Below are 19,060 nucleotides of genomic sequence, written 5' to 3'. Positions count from 1 at the left end.
CCTCCACAGTCTGAAGCAGTGATGTGTGCCTCAACACCAGACTGGGGGGCGGGGAACAGACGGGGAGAGCTGCTCCTTGTTCGTGGGCTTCCTGGAGGCGTCTGGCTGGCCTTCAAATGCTGCACAAGATAAACTTTTGCTCTGATCCAGTTGGGACTTTCTTTAGCCCTGGACAGGTCTCCAGCTTAAGCCTCCCTTTACAAGCATGAGGGTGAGTGACGTGTTTTAAAAACCACAACGACTGGGGATGCTAAGGCTTCTATATGCTGAATGCTGTGCCGCAAACCCACATTTTATCTAGCACATAAAGAGGCACACAGGGCAGCCTCCCGATCTTGCAAACCTCATGCGTATCTTCCAAACCAATTCTGAAAGGTCAGAGATTTCCCCCCCCCCATCCTTAATGCGTTTCCCAGAGACCCTCTTTCTCACCCCCAACCCTGTGCATTTGCCAAGGAAAGGTGTCAGAGGCAGCAGGAGATGTGATGGGGGGGGGGGCTCTCACATTCCTGCCATGTGCCCACCGGGTGTGAAAGGCAGACCCTTCGCACCCGCTGGATAGGAGGCACGCTCGTTTGCACCTAGACACATGGTGGGGAGGGCCGGGCCCAGCCCCAGCAGCCTAACAAAGCCCGGACAAGGGCTGGCCTTGGCGCTGCCCGAGCCCAAAGGACGCCTCCCGGCGGGAGGACACAAGAGGGGGGGGGAGCCACGCCGCCAACCCCGAGCTCTTTGCAAGGAAGGCAGGACTTTTGAGCAAGTAGGACTGGGAGAGAGTCTCCTCACCCCCAGCAGCAAAACGCCCTGGAACTGAAAGGTGGGGGGGGGGGGCGACGGCTCCTTGCGCACCTTGGGCCGGCCAGAGGGACGTCTTTAACCGAAGCGGTTCTGGACCTTCCTGCCGGGGCTGTTTCCTCTTTCCCACCATAACATAATAATAATAATAATTCGATTTATATACCGCCCTTCAGGACAACGTAACACCCACTCAGAGCAGTTTACAAAGTACGTTATTATTATCCCTACAACAAAACACCCTGTGAGGTGGGCGGGGCTGAGAGAGCTCTGAGAGAGCTGTGACTGACCCAAGGTCCCTCAGCTGGCTTCAAGCGGAGGAGGGGGGACTCAAACCCAGCTCTCCAGATTACAGTCCTGTGCTCTTAACCACTACACCAAACAGAGAGCTGGACGGGTTCTCGAGGGTCATCTAGTCCAACCTCTGCACAATGCAAAAAAAAAAATCACACCCACTGCCCTCCCCCAGTGACCCAGAGGAAGGCAAAACGCCTCCAGGATCCCCGGCCAATCTGGCCTGGAGGAAAATGCCTTCCTGACTCCGAAGTGGCGGCTGGCATCACCCCGGGCATATAAGAAAAAAGATGCAGGTTCCGACCCGCCAAGAGGGCCACCCGCCGCCCGCCCGGCTCAAGGGGCGGGGCAGCCCTTCCCCTTCTGGGCCAGCCGCCCTTCCCCGGGGCTCCTCCAGCCCCGGGGCTCGCCCGGCCTTCGCGCGCCCACCTCCCCGCTGAGCGTCGGTGGGCTTGCCTTGCAGGCGCGCTCCTGGGTCGGAGCCCCGTCTGAGGCACGCGGCAGGGGAGGGGGCCGCGGCGCCCGCGCCCAGCGGCGCTTCTCTCCCTCCGTTTGCCGGCCGCTTGGCGAGTGAAGGGGGGCGGCGGCAGGCGGCGTTGCTCCCGGCCCTGCAGCGAGAGCTCCGGGGGGGGGGCACGTCCCGGCGCCCCTCGCCACCCGTCCCGGAGCCCGAAAGCGCGGAGGGCAGGGAAAGGCGGCCGCAGGAGCAGAGGCGCCCGGGCGGGACGGCGCTCCGGCTTCCGATGCAAGCGGCCCTGACTTTGGCCCCGCTCGCTCGCTCGCTGTTTCCCGACGGCTCGGGCGGCCCTCCTGCGGGCGCGCCGCTCGCCTCGCCCTGCTTCCGAGGAGACCCGCTCCCCATCCCGCCCGGCCGCGCCGATTAGCATACAGCTGAGCGGCGCCTGCCGCCGAGCCCGCGCGCTCTCCCGAGCCGGAGCCCCCCGGGTGGGCTGGCGCGGGGCGCGGCCGCGGGGAGAGCGGATCGCGGGCAGGGGAACCGCCCCCCCCCCGCCAGAGAAGAGCGCGGCGGGCAGGACCCGATGGCGCGGCCCCCCTGCCGCCGGCGCCCTTCCCTTCCCGGGGGTAGGGGGCGCTCTGGCTCCGCCCCCGCCGCTCCGGAGCCCTCTCTGGGCGGAGCCGGGGCCGAGGCGGGCGGAGCCCCCCGCCCCCGGGTAAAAGCCCCAGGCAGAGCCGGCGCGCCACAGCCCCGCTGCCCGACGCGCCTCGCCTCGCCTCGCCTCGCCACGCCACGCCATGGCCGCGCTCCTCCCGCTCCTGCCCGGCCTCTTCGCGCTCCTCTGCGCCCCGCTGGTGAGTGCTCGCCTCCCCCCCTGCTGCTGCTGCGGGGTAGCTACTCCGCGGCAGGAGCAGCGCCGTCCAGGGGGATCCGGGCGGCAGGCGGGAGGGCTCTGGCTAAAGAGCGCCCTGGAGGCGGGGGTGGCCCCGAGCCCGGCCCGCGGGTGCCCAGCGGGGGCGGGGGCGGGGGGGCTTGCAGAAGGGCCCCGGGAATCCCGCTGGTCTCCCAAGCGGCCCTGGGCGCAAATCCAGCCCGAGCCGGGCTTCCCCAGTTGCCCCCCACGGGGCGGCGCGGCGCGGCGGGTGGATGCGCCGGTGGCTGGCCGCGTCCTGGGGCAGCGCCGGCGGGCGGGCGAAGCGGCTTCGCTTTTCCCCGGAGGCCTGGCCGGGGCCACCCCCAGGGCCGCTTCTGTGGCCGCGTCTGCTCTGCGTCGCGTCGCGTCCGAAGGGAGACCCGGGTTCGTTCCGGGAAAGGAAGAGCGAGTCGGATGTTTCCACCCGCCAAGCGACCTAAACGGGGCGGGGGGGGGAGATGCACCCCCCCAATTGAAGCTGAGCTCCTCCCCCGAGCTGAGATGGCAGCTCGCGAATGGGAGCCCCCCTGGCTGGACCCTTCCCCGGGATGTACTTCCCGGTCCACCATAAGAAAGCGCTCTGCGCGTGGTCAGAGGCACTGGTCTCTCTTCTGCTGGCCCAGCGGCGCTCTGCTGTAACCAGGGGTCCTGTGGCTCTGGGAAACTGCCTGCTGAGGAGGGGGCCTCCACTTACCTTCTGGCCCCCTTCTGCACCAGCCACCTGCCAGGTGTCGGCAAAGGGCCCGGCCAACACAGCCCCCCCCCTCGCTGCTCCCTGCACCGGCCCGGAGGATGGCAGGGGAGGCTTTTCCGTCAAGCAGGTGTTTGAAGAGTTTGGGAGGGGAAGGTGGCACCTTTCCGGTGCTGCTTTTGTGCCCCCCCCCAACAGATCCTCCCTGGGTCTGGGGAGCCCCTGAAGCTGTCTAGGGAGGGCAGGCTTTACACATGAGGAGTGGATGGCCTGGAAGTGGTCTAACACCCGAGTTGCCTGAACTGCGGGCCACAGAGGTAAAACTTCCCTTGGCTTCTCATTTCCCTTCCTTTCCAGACTATATTTTTCACTCCTGTTAAACGTGATTTCCCCCCACCCCTTCCTTTGGGCAGTGGTGAATGATGCACCCACTTTTCTTTACTGTCTGGTTCTGCCTTGGGTAGCTCCAGGAGCCAGAGATGAGTCTTGGAAGCACCCCAAAACTCGGGGTGTCCCTTGGACGTAGCAGTTGAGAGGAGGAGCTGTGGTCCAGAAAGCCCCAGGTTCAGATCTGCTGCTAGCTTGGTAGGGGGCTTTAACCATGCCATTCTCTGGCCAGCCTTAGCCCTACCTTCCCTCCCTCTCTCCCCTCTGCAATAGGGAAAATGGTGGTGCTGGTCAGCTTTGCAAGGCTGTTGTGAGGATTGCAACAAGATGGGCATGAGGTGCTTGGGCAGTGGGAAGCGCTAAATAAAGGATGGTTCCTTATTCCTGGGCGATGTTTGCTTCCGATGGGGAGGCCATCTGGCCCCATGTTTAGTCTGCAGAATTGGGAACTCTTTTGTGTTGTGATGCAGGGGGGCAGAGCATCTCAAACAAAGAAGAGGCAGACAACTGTTGGCATTTGCTGGCCACATGCGGGGAGAGTATTCCCTCGGTTTCACCCCCAAACTCCTCTCCTTGGTACAATATGAGTTTTGGGGTATGATATGAGCTTTCGTGAGTTCTGAAGAAGCGAGCTGTGACACAAAAGCCCCCTAACCTACCACTAATTTTGTTAGTCTTATAGGTACTACTAGACTCTTGCTCTTTTCTACCATTGCCAGATTTAAGGGCAGAGGAGAGCTTCATGACCCAGGGCACGAAGGGCAAAGATTGCTTTGAAAAGGGAGGGGGGTGCAGCAGGAGAATAAACAGCTTTCTAGGTTCCTGGCAGGGCCATGCAGGTGATTCTGAGCCAGTGTTCAGCCACTATGGAGGCCAGCGTGTGTTTCTTTAGGACAGAAGTGGGGCTTCCTGTCCCAAGGAAGATACATAGGTCGCCCCTCTCAGTTAATTTGGAGGCTCCAGTTCGTGAAGAACGCTGCAGCTCGGCTGTTACCAGGAGCGAGCAGCAGCATGAATATTACTCCCGTTCTGCAGTCCCTCCATCGGCTGCCTATCATTGACCACGCTCAGTTCAAGATTTTGGCTGTCACATCCAAAGCTCTTCACAGCTTTGGTCCTTCATATCTATGGGACTGCTTCTCCCCCTGTTCCACCATGACCGCGGAGGGTGTTTTGTTTGTTTGTTTTACTGATAGGAAAGCTGTACTGTAAGTTAGTGGTCCCAAAGAGAAGAGTCAGGAAAGGGCTAAGGAGTGAAGATAGACTTTACTGCAATTGCTGTACGCAAGTGCGTTCCTACTGGGTAGATTCTATGTTGCTTAATATATCAATCTTAGAATTACTTATGCTCTGTTTCAGCGTTTCTTCAATTCCGTATTGGATTTCTGCTGGTTTTCAGTCTTTGCAAATTTGCATGTGTATACCCTATTACGTAGTTTATTGAAATGTCTTTGAAACTGACTGTACTGCCCCACGCTGTGTAATCCGCCTTGAGGCTCTGTGAGAAAGGCAGACTATAAATGACATAAATAAATAAAATGCTACGAGGGGCAGGATCCAGGGACTGGAGGGGACTCTTGGCTGGGCCAGGCTGGGCGAGGAAGAGACTCTGAGACAGGCTTCTTGCAGAGGGGCCCCAGAGTTGACAGCTGACCAGGGGAACAAGCCAGTGCCCTTGACCTGTAGGAATGGCCAAACTTCCTTTTTTCCAGTGTGAGGCTGGTGAATCCTTTCCCCTGCTAACCTCTGCACATTATGGCCACGGCAGGGGGTGGATGTCCTCCAGGGTCAGGTCAGAGCTCTGAAAGGCTGTTCTTGGAGCAGACCCCTGACTGAGAGAGCGAATGCCACGTCCTGCTGTCCTGTGGGGCATGAGAGAGGCGCTGCGGTGCCTGGAGAGGGCTTCTCCAATGCTGATGTGCTCTTTTCCTCCCTTGCAGGTGAAACCAGCTGGTGTCTTCGAGCTCCAGGTGCATTCCTTCACCACCACCAGCCCACGGAGCTGGTGCCGCGGCTCCCACCCCTGCCGCCTCTTCTTCCGTGTCTGCCTCAAACACGCCCAGGCTGTGGTATCGCCAGAACCCCCCTGCACTTTTGGGGCAGCCCTAAGTGACATTGTCCCAGCCGACCGCAGTGCTGTGGCAACCAGTGGGCCCATCCGTGTCCCCTTCCACTTCAAGTGGCCGGTGAGGTCCCCCCCAGGCCACGGTCCTGCCCCCTTCAGAGGTCTTGGTTGGGACCCGGGCCCTTCATGTGGCCCTTGATCCTCCTTTGCCCTTTCCTACATCTTCCTCATTCATTCTCCAATTGGGTTTCCCAAAGCGGATACATCCTGGCTAGGGGCATGTGGCACATGGAGTACTGTAGTTTAGGGGCACGTGGCACGTGGGGCACTGTAGTTTAATGCAAAGACAGAAGCATGGGATATTGTGCAGGGGACATTGCTATGAAGAAAGCCATTGGCAAGCACCTGTCTATTTGTGTGGAAGGCCTACACTCGCCCTGCACTTTCCATGCTCTACAGCACAGACTAGGAGAGGATTTCCCACTATCTGCTGTCTATCTTAGGAGTTAAATTGTGTGTACAGGAAAACTAGGGTTGGGTACCAGAAATAAGGGCCGAGATCCAAAAGTATAGCTTATTAACATGGCTGAGTGATGTTTGGTGGTCTTTTCTCAAAACAGCAATTGTCATACCACCCACATGTGGCACTTCATGCGTTTCTTGGAACTGAGGCCCAGTTCACACATGCAAGTGAATGTAATGGTAAAATGCTCAGGTGGTGGAATGGATCGCACCACCTCAGACTGCACTCTAGCTTTAAATGTTGCTTCATTTTTAAAAAAGAGCCTTCCTCCAGTTAGAGAACCAGTGTATCGGCCGGGGGGTGGGTCCCTACCTTTTGTTTTGCTGCAGTGCTAGTTTTCTAGTTGCAGGGAGGTTTTCACATAGGAGAGATGTTTCGAAATACGATCACCCACATCTGGAGGATGTGGCCACCTTGTTCTTCTGTGTGGGTGAACCTGGGTGAAGTGTTTCCAGAGCGGACCGTGAGATGGCGCAGAAGAATAAGATGCGCGCGGGGGGGGGGGTATGCTGGGAGTGAGCGAGAGGCCCAGAGCCCGGCTTCTGTGGCAGAAGGAGGATTCTGACCTTGCCCTCCCAGATCCTAGTCTGATATTCTAACTGCTACACCACACAGGCTCGTTTTTAAGAGAAACCAGTATAAAAATGGGTAGAATGTGCTGGCCTGATAGGGAGTTGATTGTATCCTGTTTAATCCATTGTAAGGACTCGAGACCAAAAATGCTTTAAGAGTGATCTTGAGCCCCCTGATATTTCATCTCGTCCCCTTTCTCCCTGCTCCCCATCCTCAGGTAAAGTAAAAGAGCAAACTTAATTCATACAAGGAGGATTGGTGTGTGTGTGTGTGGGGGGGGTTCCTGCTGGGTTTCTTTCCATCCCGGGTGAGATGGACCCTGGGCCATTTGCCCTCCATGTCTGGGACTGGTGTCATCATTGTTGCCCGTCTGCATAGTACATATTTATGCCACCCGTCCAGCAGGGCATGCATTTCCACATTTTACCCTCACAACAACCTTGTGAGGTAGCTTTGCTGTGCAGTGAGGATTCAAAGCCGGATCCTAGTCCAGCACCTTGATCATTGCACTGCACTGAGGCCAGGAGCTCCTCTTTGAGCTCCAGTCCCCTTGCTTCAGCCTACACCAGTCCTCATGACCCAGGTCACAAGGCAGAGGTGTGCCACAGGAAGCTGCCAGCAAGGCTTAACAAGTATGTAAATGGAGCCCAGATCAGAGCAAAGGTTTCTGTGCCCCAGCAATGCCTTACAAGCAGCTCTCTGTGGCTCTGTCAAGTGGGCATGAGCTCTCTGAGGGTTTGGGTGGGGAGAAGATGCAGCCTGAAGAGGCCTCGAGAACCCTGGACCAGGTGCCGCATTTCAAATTGTGTACCCAGACCTAGTTGGGTGCTCATGCTATCATTTTAATATCTTTTAGCTTGTCCCCTCCCCAAGTCCTCCAGCTGCGCCACTTACTTCTTCTCGTCTTCCCTCTTTCCTTCTAGGGCACCTTTTCCCTCATCATTGAATCGTGGAGGGCGGAATCAGGCGAGCCATCCACAGGCAAGTAGCTCATTAAAAATAGGTGGCATATTTCAAGTATGCAATGCTTTGTCCGTCTTAATCCAACAACAGCCTTGTAAAGTAGGCTGGTACTACTCGAAACAACAAAGAGAAAAATATTCCCACGCGGCAGCTTTGTTCTTCCCAGCAAGATCTATTGTCAGTCCCTCTTTTGTTTAAGGCACATCTTTTTTGTGGCTGCCTCAGGCCTGTGGAACAGCTTGCTAGAAGAAGTCAGGAGGGGCCGCTTCTACCCACTCAGCCTTCTGGCGAGGCCGTAAGACAGTTACCCTAGAGTACTTTTAGGGTATTCTGAGCCTGGACAGAGAAGGAATATCCTCTCAGTGGGGCATTAAGCATTTCTGGATTGGCTTTTAATATGGTATTGTACATCAACGTTCATTTTAATTCACTTACAAAATATATTACGGTTACTCACCCTGGGTCCTGAGGTGCTTGGGAGAAAGGCCGCAGGATCTGAGTCCAGGAACATGCAGATTGTGCTGTTCTACTGCACACCAACACGGGTACCTACCTGAAACGGTCTTCATGGGAGAAAGGCCGGCCCATAAGTATTTTAAATAAACAAATGGCAAAGAAAAGAGCAGCATCTGTTCAGAAACAAAGAGCGGCTTTTACTCCCGGTATATTTTGAGAATAACTTTTCTTTTCCAAGAGATTCTCTGAGAGAGACTTCTGTCGACATTGTTACCGTGACAGCTTTTAATATTCAGGAAAATACAATGGGGGGGCCTGTCAGGAGGGGTGGGTGGCAGTTTAGCAATCTTCTTTATTTAATTTATTTAGAACATTTTTAAGCCACCTTTCTGCCTAATTTATGTCCCCAAGGTGGCAATGAATAGAAACATTAAATAAAATATAATTAAAAGATTAAAACAAGCTTAAAAACAATTACATCAACACAATACACACACACATGGATGAGCAGAAGGATAGAGAATCAGTGATGGAACAACAGAGGAAACACACACACCCCTTTCAAAATCTCCTGCCCCACCTCAGCAGTCTTTGGGCTGTCTCTGGCTGCTTTCTTCTCTTCCTCCTCTCTTTACCACCAGGTGCTCGCCATGTTCTGTGCTCTTGGAGCATGTCCTCAGCAGGCCATTTTTAAAGGGGTGTCTTTTTTCTGTTTTCTTTTGCTTTCACTTAGAAAGTAATAATTTTCTGCATACCTGTTGCTTACGCTCTATTTCAGCATTTCTTCAACTCTGTCTTGGATTTTTGCTAATGTTAATGTCTCGCATTTATTTATCCTATGGTATTGTTTATGGAAATGTCCTTGATAGTGACTGTACTAATTTCATGCTGTGTAATCCGCCTTGACTCTCAGTGAGAAAGGTGTACTATAAATGACATGAATAAAATAAATATAAAAAATAAATACCTATGGAGACTACGATCTCCACTATTTATTTATTTATTTATTTATGACGTTTATAGTCCCCCTTTCTCACTGAGACTCAAGGCGGATTACACAGGTGCAATTAGTACAGTCAATATGCCATCAGGTAAATAGATACAAGTTCACAAAGACATAAAGCATTAACAGGAATCCAATTCAACACAGTGGTGAGGTCTCTGGTTCCTAACTCATTAGCGGATCGTCTGAGATCCCCTCCCTATAATACAGCCCCCCCTATCTGAGTAAAAAGCCTTTTTGAATAATTCGGTTTTGCATAAAGCCAGGAGAGTGGGGGCTTTCCTGACCTCCTCAGGCAGGCCGTTCCACAGGGTGGGGGCCACCACGGAGAAAGCCCGTGTGCAGGCTGCTGTTGACTTCACCCATGTGCAACCTGGTACCCGCAGGAGAACCTGTTCAGATGAGCGAAGCTGCCATGGAGGAACATAGGGAGGGAGGCGGTCTCGTAGGTACGGGCTGCTGTCCATGCCTTCTTTGTGGGTGGTCCTGTTTTGTTGTTTTCATTAGCCACACCAAGCTCAGCTAATTAATTATTAGATGTGGTGGTAAATAATTTCTAAGCCATAAGACAGACTTGTATTTAAATGTTACTGCCCCCCCTCCCCCGGTTGTGTTATGTGAGTTTCTAAGAAATCGGCAGTGACTGTGCATTGGAAGCAATGAGATGCACCTGACAAAGAGAGCTGTGGTTCTCGAAACCTTATGCTACAATAAAGTAGGTTAGTCTTAAAGGTGCTACTGGTCTCTTTACTATTTTACCCTATTGTTTTAATTCAAAGAATTTATATTTTGCGTTTTGCTCCATATATATGTGCAAGGCAGCTTACAGTAATCTTAAAATCCCCAAACCCTTAATTAAAACATTGCAAGGAAAATCTCAAAACCGCATGATCACACAACCGAATAGAAGCAGCAGAGCTTGCTTTCAGGGCCAGCAATTTAGGTTGGCCAGGTGCTAGGTGCTCGGCATGAGCGGAATCTCTTACTCAAAACTTCAAAAGCCAGATGGGACAGAAGAGGGAGTATGTGTGTTTGTTACAAATGCAAAGAAATGTGTGGGGCACATACCGCTTAAAGGGCCATAGATTGTTGCATGGGAGGCAACTGCTGTAGAGCACTAGTTGGGGTGCTGGATCGGACCCCACAGGTTCATTCTGCTGGCAGAGATGCTTTCCTCCACTGGAAGGCAGCCTTGGTAACATTTATGGGGCAGGTCAGTCTTTTGTGTCCTTTGACTTTCAGTCTGGTGGCGGAGGCCATAATAAAATGTCTTTTTGCTGCTTGCCTGGAAGTTGTAGAAAAGATAGGGTAAATCAAATTAATTATTGGCACACTGTGCTAAGTTACCACTTAAGTGTCGATCCCTCTGGTGAGAAAGGAGTGGGAGTTTGGAGTTCCCTTTAAAAGCAGAGGTGCCCAGAGCCTGCTCCTAAATAGTTTGTGTGACTGTTTCGGGTGGGTGTGTTGATCTGTAGTAGAGGAGCAAGATTCAGGTCCCGTAGCACCTTAAAAGGCCAGCTAGATTTCCAGGAGGTGAGCTTTGGAGAGTGTGGCTCATAGCAAAAACTGAAGACCGGTTCTCAAGTACACAAACAGCAGGCAGAGATAAGGTTTCTGGGACATCGTTTGCCGATGTTGCTGTTCATGTAGTTTTTAGGATGTGTGAGGCTGGCGCAAAGGTAAAGCATGCCCGAGGCAGGTCTGTAGCTAGCCATTTAAAGTGGTGGGAGCATAACAAATGGCAAAATAAGTCTTCCCATTATTAAAATTGAGTCAGATTCTTCTTATCTAGGCCTAGATTCTAGTTTGACCCCTGACCAATATTTCAGTCATATCTGCCCAGTGTGGAATTACCTGACTTCATGTTCCCAGACATAAAACCCCAACTTTGTTAGCGTCAGTTACAGTGACTTCGTTCAGGCATAACATGAGACTATGGTTTAACTAGGATTTGGCTTGCAGACGATGGCTCGTGTCTTTGTTTTCCTTGCTCCTCTGTGGCTGGGGAGTGTGTGAGGGCTGGGCCAGGATGCCTGCGAGCATACTTCATGCAGAACCATAGTGATGAAGACTGTATGTGGTTAATAACCTAGTTTCAAACCATGACATCAGAAAGCCAGCTGTAGTGGAGCGGCCAGCATTTAGACACTCTCACTTTGTGTGCGCGCGTGTGCACATGCCGTCAAGTTGCAGTTGATTTATGGCGACCCCAACAAGGGGCTTTCCAGGCCAGTGAGAAGCAGAGGTGGTTTGCCATCGCCTTCCTCTGCAGAGTCTTCCTTGGTGGTCGCCTCTCCAAGTACCGACTCTGCTTGGCTTCCGAGATCTGATGAGATCAGGCTATACCATGCCACCTTCCCTTCACACCCTCACGAAACCATTTTTAATTTAATTAAACCACGGCTTTGCCCAGCATTGGAACTGACATGTCATCCAGCTACGTGGTAGGTAACAGGGAGTTTTCTTGGCGCTTGACGGCCCCGCAGTAAGGTAGAAGTGAAAATTTCTCATTCTGAAAGAACTGAACCCAGCTCTGCCTCCTGGATTGCACCCCAGGGCACTCCCATTGTCCACTGGTTATTTTTATAAGGATGTCAACATGGAATTTCAACCCTGGCCCTTCAGGATATCCACTGAGACTCCTGGGTCTTGAATACTGAAGGCCTCAGCCCTTCTCCTCCTCCTCCTCTTCCCTCCTGACTGCCCAATGTTCTCCCTGACTACCCGTTTTTTCCTCCCAGAGGATGCCCAGAAACTAATCAGCCGCCTGGCTACCCGCCGTCGCTTGGCCGTGGGAGAAGATTGGTCACAAGACGTGCAGCTGGGAGAGCAAAGTGAGCTGCGTTACTCCTACCACGTCACCTGTGACGAGCATTACTACGGGGAGAGCTGCTCTGACTACTGCCGGCCACGGGACGACACCTTTGGGCACTACGCCTGCGACGAGCTGGGCAGCAGGATTTGCCTGGCGGGGTGGCGGGGTGAATACTGTTCTGAGCGTAAGTTGCCTGGGAGGGAAGGGAGATGGAACAGCAGCTGCTGGAGTGGTGGGGGAGAGGAACGGGGATCAGATACCAGTTGGATTTGGGGGCCTCTTGGTAAAGCAAGCCGCCTCCTTGCCTTAGAGCAGCAATACTCAGGGGCTTGGGAGCCAGTTCTTGCCCTTCTGGGCACCATTTTCCGATATGGCATCTGCCTCATGTTTTCAGAAAGTGGGCAAGGCCCTCGCTCAGTGGGGTTGTGGTTGGCAGGAGTTTCCCACCTTGAAACAGCTGCTGCCAAGGGAACAGGTAAGCTGTGAGCCTCCTAAGGTCTCATGTCAGGGGTGGAATGTGGATCTTTATGTTGATGGCCATTGCAAATGAGGGTCTCCATGACCTACAGAGCGAGTCTGACCATCTTAGAACTCTTCTAAGAAGTGTCAGGAGACTGGAGGGCGACGGTTCTGTCCTCAACCTCCCCAGTGAAAAGGATCTTGGTTAGCAAGTGCTAGAAGAAGCATTTCTCCACCTGGAATCTTTCAGCTCCACCGTCAGTTGGAGGAAGGGATGCTGATGCTTAGATGGACCAAGGTGATGGTAGGAGGGGCTTTAACTGGGACTAGGCACAGTCTGTTGAGGGCTGTTAGCCACAATAACTAAGTAGAACCTCCATGTCCACAGGAGTTCAGGCCCTGGTTCCGGGAACCCTCTGAGTGACAGCTGTTGGAAAAAGAATCCTGGGTTCAGTCCAGCAAAGCAACACTCTTGTTCTTTAATTGTTCTTTTATCTTTTTCCCTAGCTAAAGCCGCCTGGAGACATGAATTAAATTATACCCTCATAAATGTTGAATGGTTAATAGGAAGCCAGTTTGGTGTAGTGGTTAAGAGCGCCGGGGTCTGGAAAACCGGGTTTAATTCCCCACTCCTCCGCTTGAAGCCAGCTGGGGGACCTTGGGTTAGTCACAGCTCTCTCAAAGCTCTCTCAGCTTCACCCACCTCACAGGGTGTTTGTTGTGGAGATAGCATACTTTGTAAACCGCTCTGAGTGGGTGTTAAGTCATCCTGAAGGGCAGTATATAAATCAAATATTATTATTATTATCTTAGCTACTGCAGTAATTATGTAGTAGCTATTATACTGTGAAGTGAGAAGTTTTATCATATTAGTCACTTAGGTGTCAGTGTTTTGGCTACACCTTGTTACATTCCCCTCACCCCACCCTTTCATTTTACTTGGAGTGACCTCAGTATCCTGCTAGTAAAATCTTCAAACCTAAAAGAAAGGAAGAAACATGAAAATGCTGAAGGTCAGCTATCTTCTTTACTGTAGCCGCTTCAGGAATATGAAATTGGACAGGTTAGGGAGAACATTTTGCGTAATCCTGGGTTGCTTATGACCCTAAATGGGTAAGCTGGCAGACGGGCCACCAATGAACGGACTCTGTTCGTTATAGAGCACAAAGTGGGCGAACTGGAGCAAGCAAAATAGGATTCCTGTGGCGGTTGCACAGGGGTCTTTGTAACTTCGGTTTGTAAGAAATGCTAAAAAGTTTATGAACAAAACCAAATCCTGCCAAAATCCCCTCCTACAAAAAGGAATTTTAGAAAACTGTTAAAGATCAGGTTTAAGAAAGCAGACTGGTTTTTTTAAAGATCTAAATTGCCCCCAAATTTAGTAATCAGAACAGATTTCCCCCCTCATTTTTCTACTTAGAAAAAATTCTGTACTTTGATCTTCTCTTAACCTGTGCAAATGAAGTTATCTTTGACATGGTGACCACATCCCATTTAAAAAACAAACAAACCAGTTAATGTGGTATTGGGCAGGGCAACCCACTTCTTCCAGTCCTGTGTTATTGTACTCTTAGCTGCTATTAACAACCTTATAATCCTTTCCAGATCACTTTTTAATATTCGTTAATGTAAGTAATTCAACCACACTTGACTGTGGACAGCTGCAATCCTATTCCCAGTGGCTTTTTCAATATTTTAAAAGTACCAAGTTATAAAGTATCTGGAGTTTCCAAACAGCTTCATATTCACTCCGAGCGGGGGACAAACAGCTGTTGGTGGTCCCTGGCCCCAAGGAGGCCCCCCTAGCCTCAACTAGAGCCAGGGCCTTTTCAGTCCTGGCTCCTACCTGGTGGAACGCGCTGTCTGCTGAAATCAGGGCCCCGCAGGATATCCTTCCGCCCGGCCTGTAAGACAGAGTTGTTCCGCCAGGCGTATGGCTGAGGCTGGGCCTCCGCCAGCCTGAAAAAAGGGGTATATAAAATCATAACCCTCCCTGTGAAGGCTGTCCACCATCCTGTTTTTAATGTGTTGTTTTTAATGTACGTTATTTTTTTTAATTGTATTTTTAATATGTTGTTATCTGCCCTGAACCCGCTCGCGGGGATGGCGGAATAGAAATCTGAAATAAATACAATACAATACAGTCTGGAGAAAGGGGCTAGAAACGCTTCTAATGCTGTGTAATCAATTATCCAGTGAGACTTCTGAGCTCTAAGGACAAATTTAAGAAAGCTCACAGTGTGTAGTTCTCTTCTGGGATTCCCTGCCCCATGTGCTAGTGTTTTAAGTTGTCTATTTGAGGAACACTCATTCGATCCCATTAGCCCCTGCTGAGTTAAGGGAGTTCAAAACATGCCTACCTGTTTCCTACTTCCCCGGCGCATAATAGGGACAAAAGCGTACCACTGATCTCCTGGAAATGGCTGTAGGTCTGGAGACTCCTCCCATAATCCCTTAAACTGTGGCATTTAAATTGTTTCAGAAAGCTTTCTCTTGGCATACAGAGGGACTGGCTAGCTTGCTGCTGGGGGTAGGGGATTTGGATAATTAACCGCATGTGTAAGCCATGTGCTCTTAACCTTCTTTTCGTAGTGTTGGAGCTTTGGTGGGGAGGGTGAGACAAAGCAGGTTGGGAACTATCCCTGCCTCTCCCCCCACCCTCTCCCAACACTGTTCTTTGATACCCATGGCACAATGGAGGGCACCCAGGGATCGAAAGAGAGCGTGATCAAACCCCCGGACCCATTGCATGGTGCCTTGCCTTTTGGGGTGGCAGGTGGCCCTTTTGTTTGGCATGGTGACAAGTGCCAGATACGTGATCCACGGAATCTGCACTGCAACTCCACCAGCTCTTCTTCCCTCCCTTCTCTTCTCTCTCCCCTCCCCTCCCACCCTTGCCCCCGCTTCCTCTCTGCTTCTCTCTTTCCAGCTATTTGCCTGCCTGGGTGCAGCAGCGCCCACGGGTTCTGCGAGAGGCCTGGCGAGTGCAAATGTCGGATCGGCTGGCAAGGGCAGTTCTGTGACGAGTGCGTCCGCTACCCGGGCTGCCTGCGTGGCACCTGCGTGCAGCCCTGGCAGTGCAACTGCCAGGAAGGCTGGGGAGGGCTCTTCTGCAACCAGGACCTCAACTACTGCACCAACCACCACCCTTGCAAGAACGGCGCCACCTGCACCAACACAGGCCAAGGGAGCTACACCTGCACCTGCCGGGCCGGCTTTGCAGGGACCAGCTGCGAAATTGAGACCAACGAATGCGACAGCAACCCTTGCAAGAACGGCGGCAGCTGCAATGTCAGTATTGCCCCCTTACCCCTTTCAGCCCCTATTCCCGTTCTTTTCCCATGTCCACAAGAATGCAGCACTGTGGAAATCCTTGCCACTGGCTTGGGTGGCTCTGAAGGAGGGGTTAGACCAATTCATGGAGGAGAAGCCCGTATTGATAGAGGTGCCATACACCTGAATGCCACCTGCAGAAAAGTGGGTGGGGGGTACCAGAAGGTGGCTTTGGCCTCCATGGGTCCCAAGGGGAACCTGGTATGAAATGAATTGATGGGCTGTTGGTTGTATCCAGTAGGGCTCTTCCTACATTGAGATATTTGGGGCTGACTTAGAAATTTTATCTGCGCGACTGTTCCCAGAAACCCATCTGTGTCAGAACATCACTTAGATGTGATCTGGGATGTCCACAGATACAGTGCCAGACACCCAAAAATACAAAGTAAAGTATGCTGTAGAGCTGGGCATGGTGGGAGTAGTGGCTCATGTGAGCTGGAGGAAGGAGTAGGAGTCCTGGTTCACATCTCACCTGAGCCACAAGCTTACTAGGTGACCGTGTGCAAATGGCCATTCTCTCAGCCTTGACGTCTCCCCACCCCAGCCATCAATGCCGTGGGCTTCAAGAGATTCCCCAATCAATGTTTGTCAAATACTTTTTCACGCTCGAGTGTGGCTGAATATTGCAGCTATAAAATTGCTGCTGTGCTTGCAGAAACTGGCAAGGTGGGGGGGGGGGGGGAGTTGAGCCTGTATCCACAGATGTTCCAGGAGAATAGATGTGTTGCCTGTGTGCATTCACCCCAGGAGGCCCGTCTGGCTCTTGGTTGGCTCGATGCCTTTGCTTTTCTCATTTTTAAGAGCTAAAACTTAGAATGCCAAAATGCAGGCTTCTCTCTTAAACAGGAGCACAAGATGCTAGTTCTCATGGCTACCCCCACAATTATTTCCAGGATGTGTCTGCTCCAGTGGAGAGGACAGCTTCCCCTCTGGAAAACACAATGCTATCCAGTGGGAATTGGGGGGGGGGTCCAAGTCCCAGCACCCTTGCAAGCTTACTTTACTGGAGATGCAGAGCTGTAGCATCTTAAGAAGTTACAGGCTTGTTTTAATTGGCAATGTACACAAACCACTTCTAGATGTGGCTTGCTCAAGGCTCCCAGGGTGGTTATGTCCTAAGAAAAGCAGCATCCAGGAAGAAGCCTGCATTCTGCACATTTTTAACCACTGGAGGGCTATGGAACCTGGTGACCCACTGCAGCTTCCCTTTCTGACTAAGACTCCTGTGCCGCCAGAGTTTTAGTGGGTACCACCCGCACACTTTCAAACTCGTTTCTGGGGTTGAGGACTAGAAACTCATCCTTTCTTCAGCTGTGTTGAGTGAACAGAAGCTGCGGTTCTCAAGACACTCTTCTTCCCCTAGTATCGCATGTTGTGCCTGGTTCTGTGGGGCCCCAGCAGTGCTTCATAAACCAGGGAGTTCCTTAGCCATGTCCTCTTCCTTCTGGGTTGGTATGCAAATGCCCCCGGCCCTGAACCAGCCGCTCAAGCACCAATGGCAAGTGACACTAAGAATTCTGCAACACCAGGTGCCATAATTATCTACCTTTTGTTTTAAAGCTTGCTTAATTATGCTTGGGAAAACGGCACCCAAAGCAGAGCACAGAAGTGGACTGAGGAATCACAGAGTCCACCCAGGACAACGTGTGACAGAGAAGGGGAGGGGGAGTAGCCTAGTGGTGGGCCTGTGCTGATGTAGGTAAATTACTGTTGTGCGGATCTGTCATGAAAGCAGCGACCATCTTTTGAGCATGGCGTCGTTTCACTCCCCCCTGTAAAGGCTCCCAGTCCTTGCAAGCAGTCTCGGGCCTAACCTGGAGGCGGTCACTTCAGGCTGCAGGTTTTGGGGCTCATTTAGAGCAACAGAAAGAAGTGAAGAGGTCTGACTCTTGGGCATAATCCACAGGGAAGGTCTGCCGCGCAAGCCCTACAGGAAAGATGCCCAAGAGCACGCTGTGCTGAGCAAATGCGATTGGCTGCGTGTGAGTGGAGCCACAGGCCTCTGGCTTGCTTGTGTGCCAGGCCCAATAGCCTCCCCCACCCTTGCTCTGCCCCCCCCCCCCCCAGCCTGGCAGAGCTGCTCTTGCCAGGAGCACTTGGGATTGCGCTACCCAACGGGCTCTGGCCAGGTTACTGCCAGCGACAGCTTTATTTAGGAGCCCATATGCAAGCAAGAAAATGGTTTTTAACATGCTTAAATGAAACTGATCAAGAGCAGAAGCAGATGGGAGGGAGAGTGGCATGTTCGGCCTTTATTCGTGTCATTCTTTTCCGTGTGCAAAATGTTCATCCTTGGTTTACTTTTTCTGGTTTGTCTGTTAACAGGGCGGGGGGGGGCGGGATACAAAGTTCTGGGAGGCCTGGGAAGAGTGTTTGGGGAGTTAAGAGCGGCCCCTCTGCACTAATGGAGCATCGGGGGGTGGGGCAGTGAGAGCCTTGGTCTGGGCCCCCTCGTGGCTGGCCTGTCAATGAGGACAGGTATTTTGCTTTCCCCCTCTTGCTGTTGTCCCTTGGAAGATCTTGGGTGATGCCACTTTGTGTATAGCGTTATCTCAGCATCAACTAAATAGAGCCCAAAACATAGGTCTCTGCCCCAAGGAGGCTGTATCCCCTAGAGAGAGAGGAAAGATGGAGGAAAAGGAAACGGGAAATACAGTCCCCTGGACTAGTTTCTGTGATGGAGGAGGACCAAAAAAGGGCACACTGCTTTAATTCCTCTCCAGGCTGGCTTTAAATGGTGGTGGTTTAAACTGAAACCTAAAACTGTTCCTGAAACTTCAAAAATGTACAAAAATCTACCTCACGTGTCACTCCTGGGTGCTGCCCCCTTCCCCCTCGTGTCGGCATGATGCACATGGATTAAGCAGGTTCTGTCCAGGCTACCGAGCCCCCCCTCCCCCAGACCGCAAGACACCTGCCCCACACTGCTTCCTGCATGTCTAGGGCTGTGCTAAGGTGCTGAATGAAGGAACCGTAATGCAATGCCCTTTTCTGACCTTGTGGGGTGGACCAGGTCTCAACTGGGCTTAAGTCCGAGGGAAGTGCCCAAATCAGCAGGTTTCAGCAATTACCCGGGGAGTTGCTTGGGTGGGGGAAGGATAGGGCTGTGATTCTCCCACCACTCTGTTCCTGGCGTCCTTGTACACCGAGTGCTACGTTCTTCCGCATCCTAAAATGTCCCAGGTATTGACTAAGCGTGCAGTACTTTAAATTGGCCCTCCCCGAGACCAAATGTTTTGACACGCCTTGAAACTGTACAGAAAGTCTTACTAGCCTCTGTTTGTCCTGGATCGTCCCTTGTGGCTATATGGGGTGGGGGTGGGGGTAAACAGG

At 52.4% G+C, this 19,060-nt stretch overlaps 1 protein-coding gene across 1 annotated transcript in view; it reads left to right on the top strand.

Annotated features, from left to right (window-relative positions):
• Positions 1 to 2,343: 2,343 nt before the first annotated feature.
• The window catches only part of DLL3 (delta like canonical Notch ligand 3), a 56,001-nt gene continuing 39,284 nt past the window's right edge, over positions 2,344 to 19,060 (top strand). The window contains exons 1-5 of the mRNA XM_054998746.1: positions 2,344 to 2,400; positions 5,478 to 5,723; positions 7,622 to 7,679; positions 11,862 to 12,119; positions 15,324 to 15,685. Coding sequence (XP_054854721.1) covers positions 2,344 to 2,400; positions 5,478 to 5,723; positions 7,622 to 7,679; positions 11,862 to 12,119; positions 15,324 to 15,685 — 981 coding nt within the window. The remainder of the gene's footprint in view (positions 2,401 to 5,477; positions 5,724 to 7,621; positions 7,680 to 11,861; positions 12,120 to 15,323; positions 15,686 to 19,060) is intronic.

This window comes from Eublepharis macularius, chromosome 15, assembly GCF_028583425.1.
Source record: "Eublepharis macularius isolate TG4126 chromosome 15, MPM_Emac_v1.0, whole genome shotgun sequence".
Lineage (NCBI taxonomy): Eukaryota > Metazoa > Chordata > Lepidosauria > Squamata > Eublepharidae > Eublepharis > Eublepharis macularius.
This window is presented reverse-complemented; position numbering and strand designations above follow the sequence as displayed.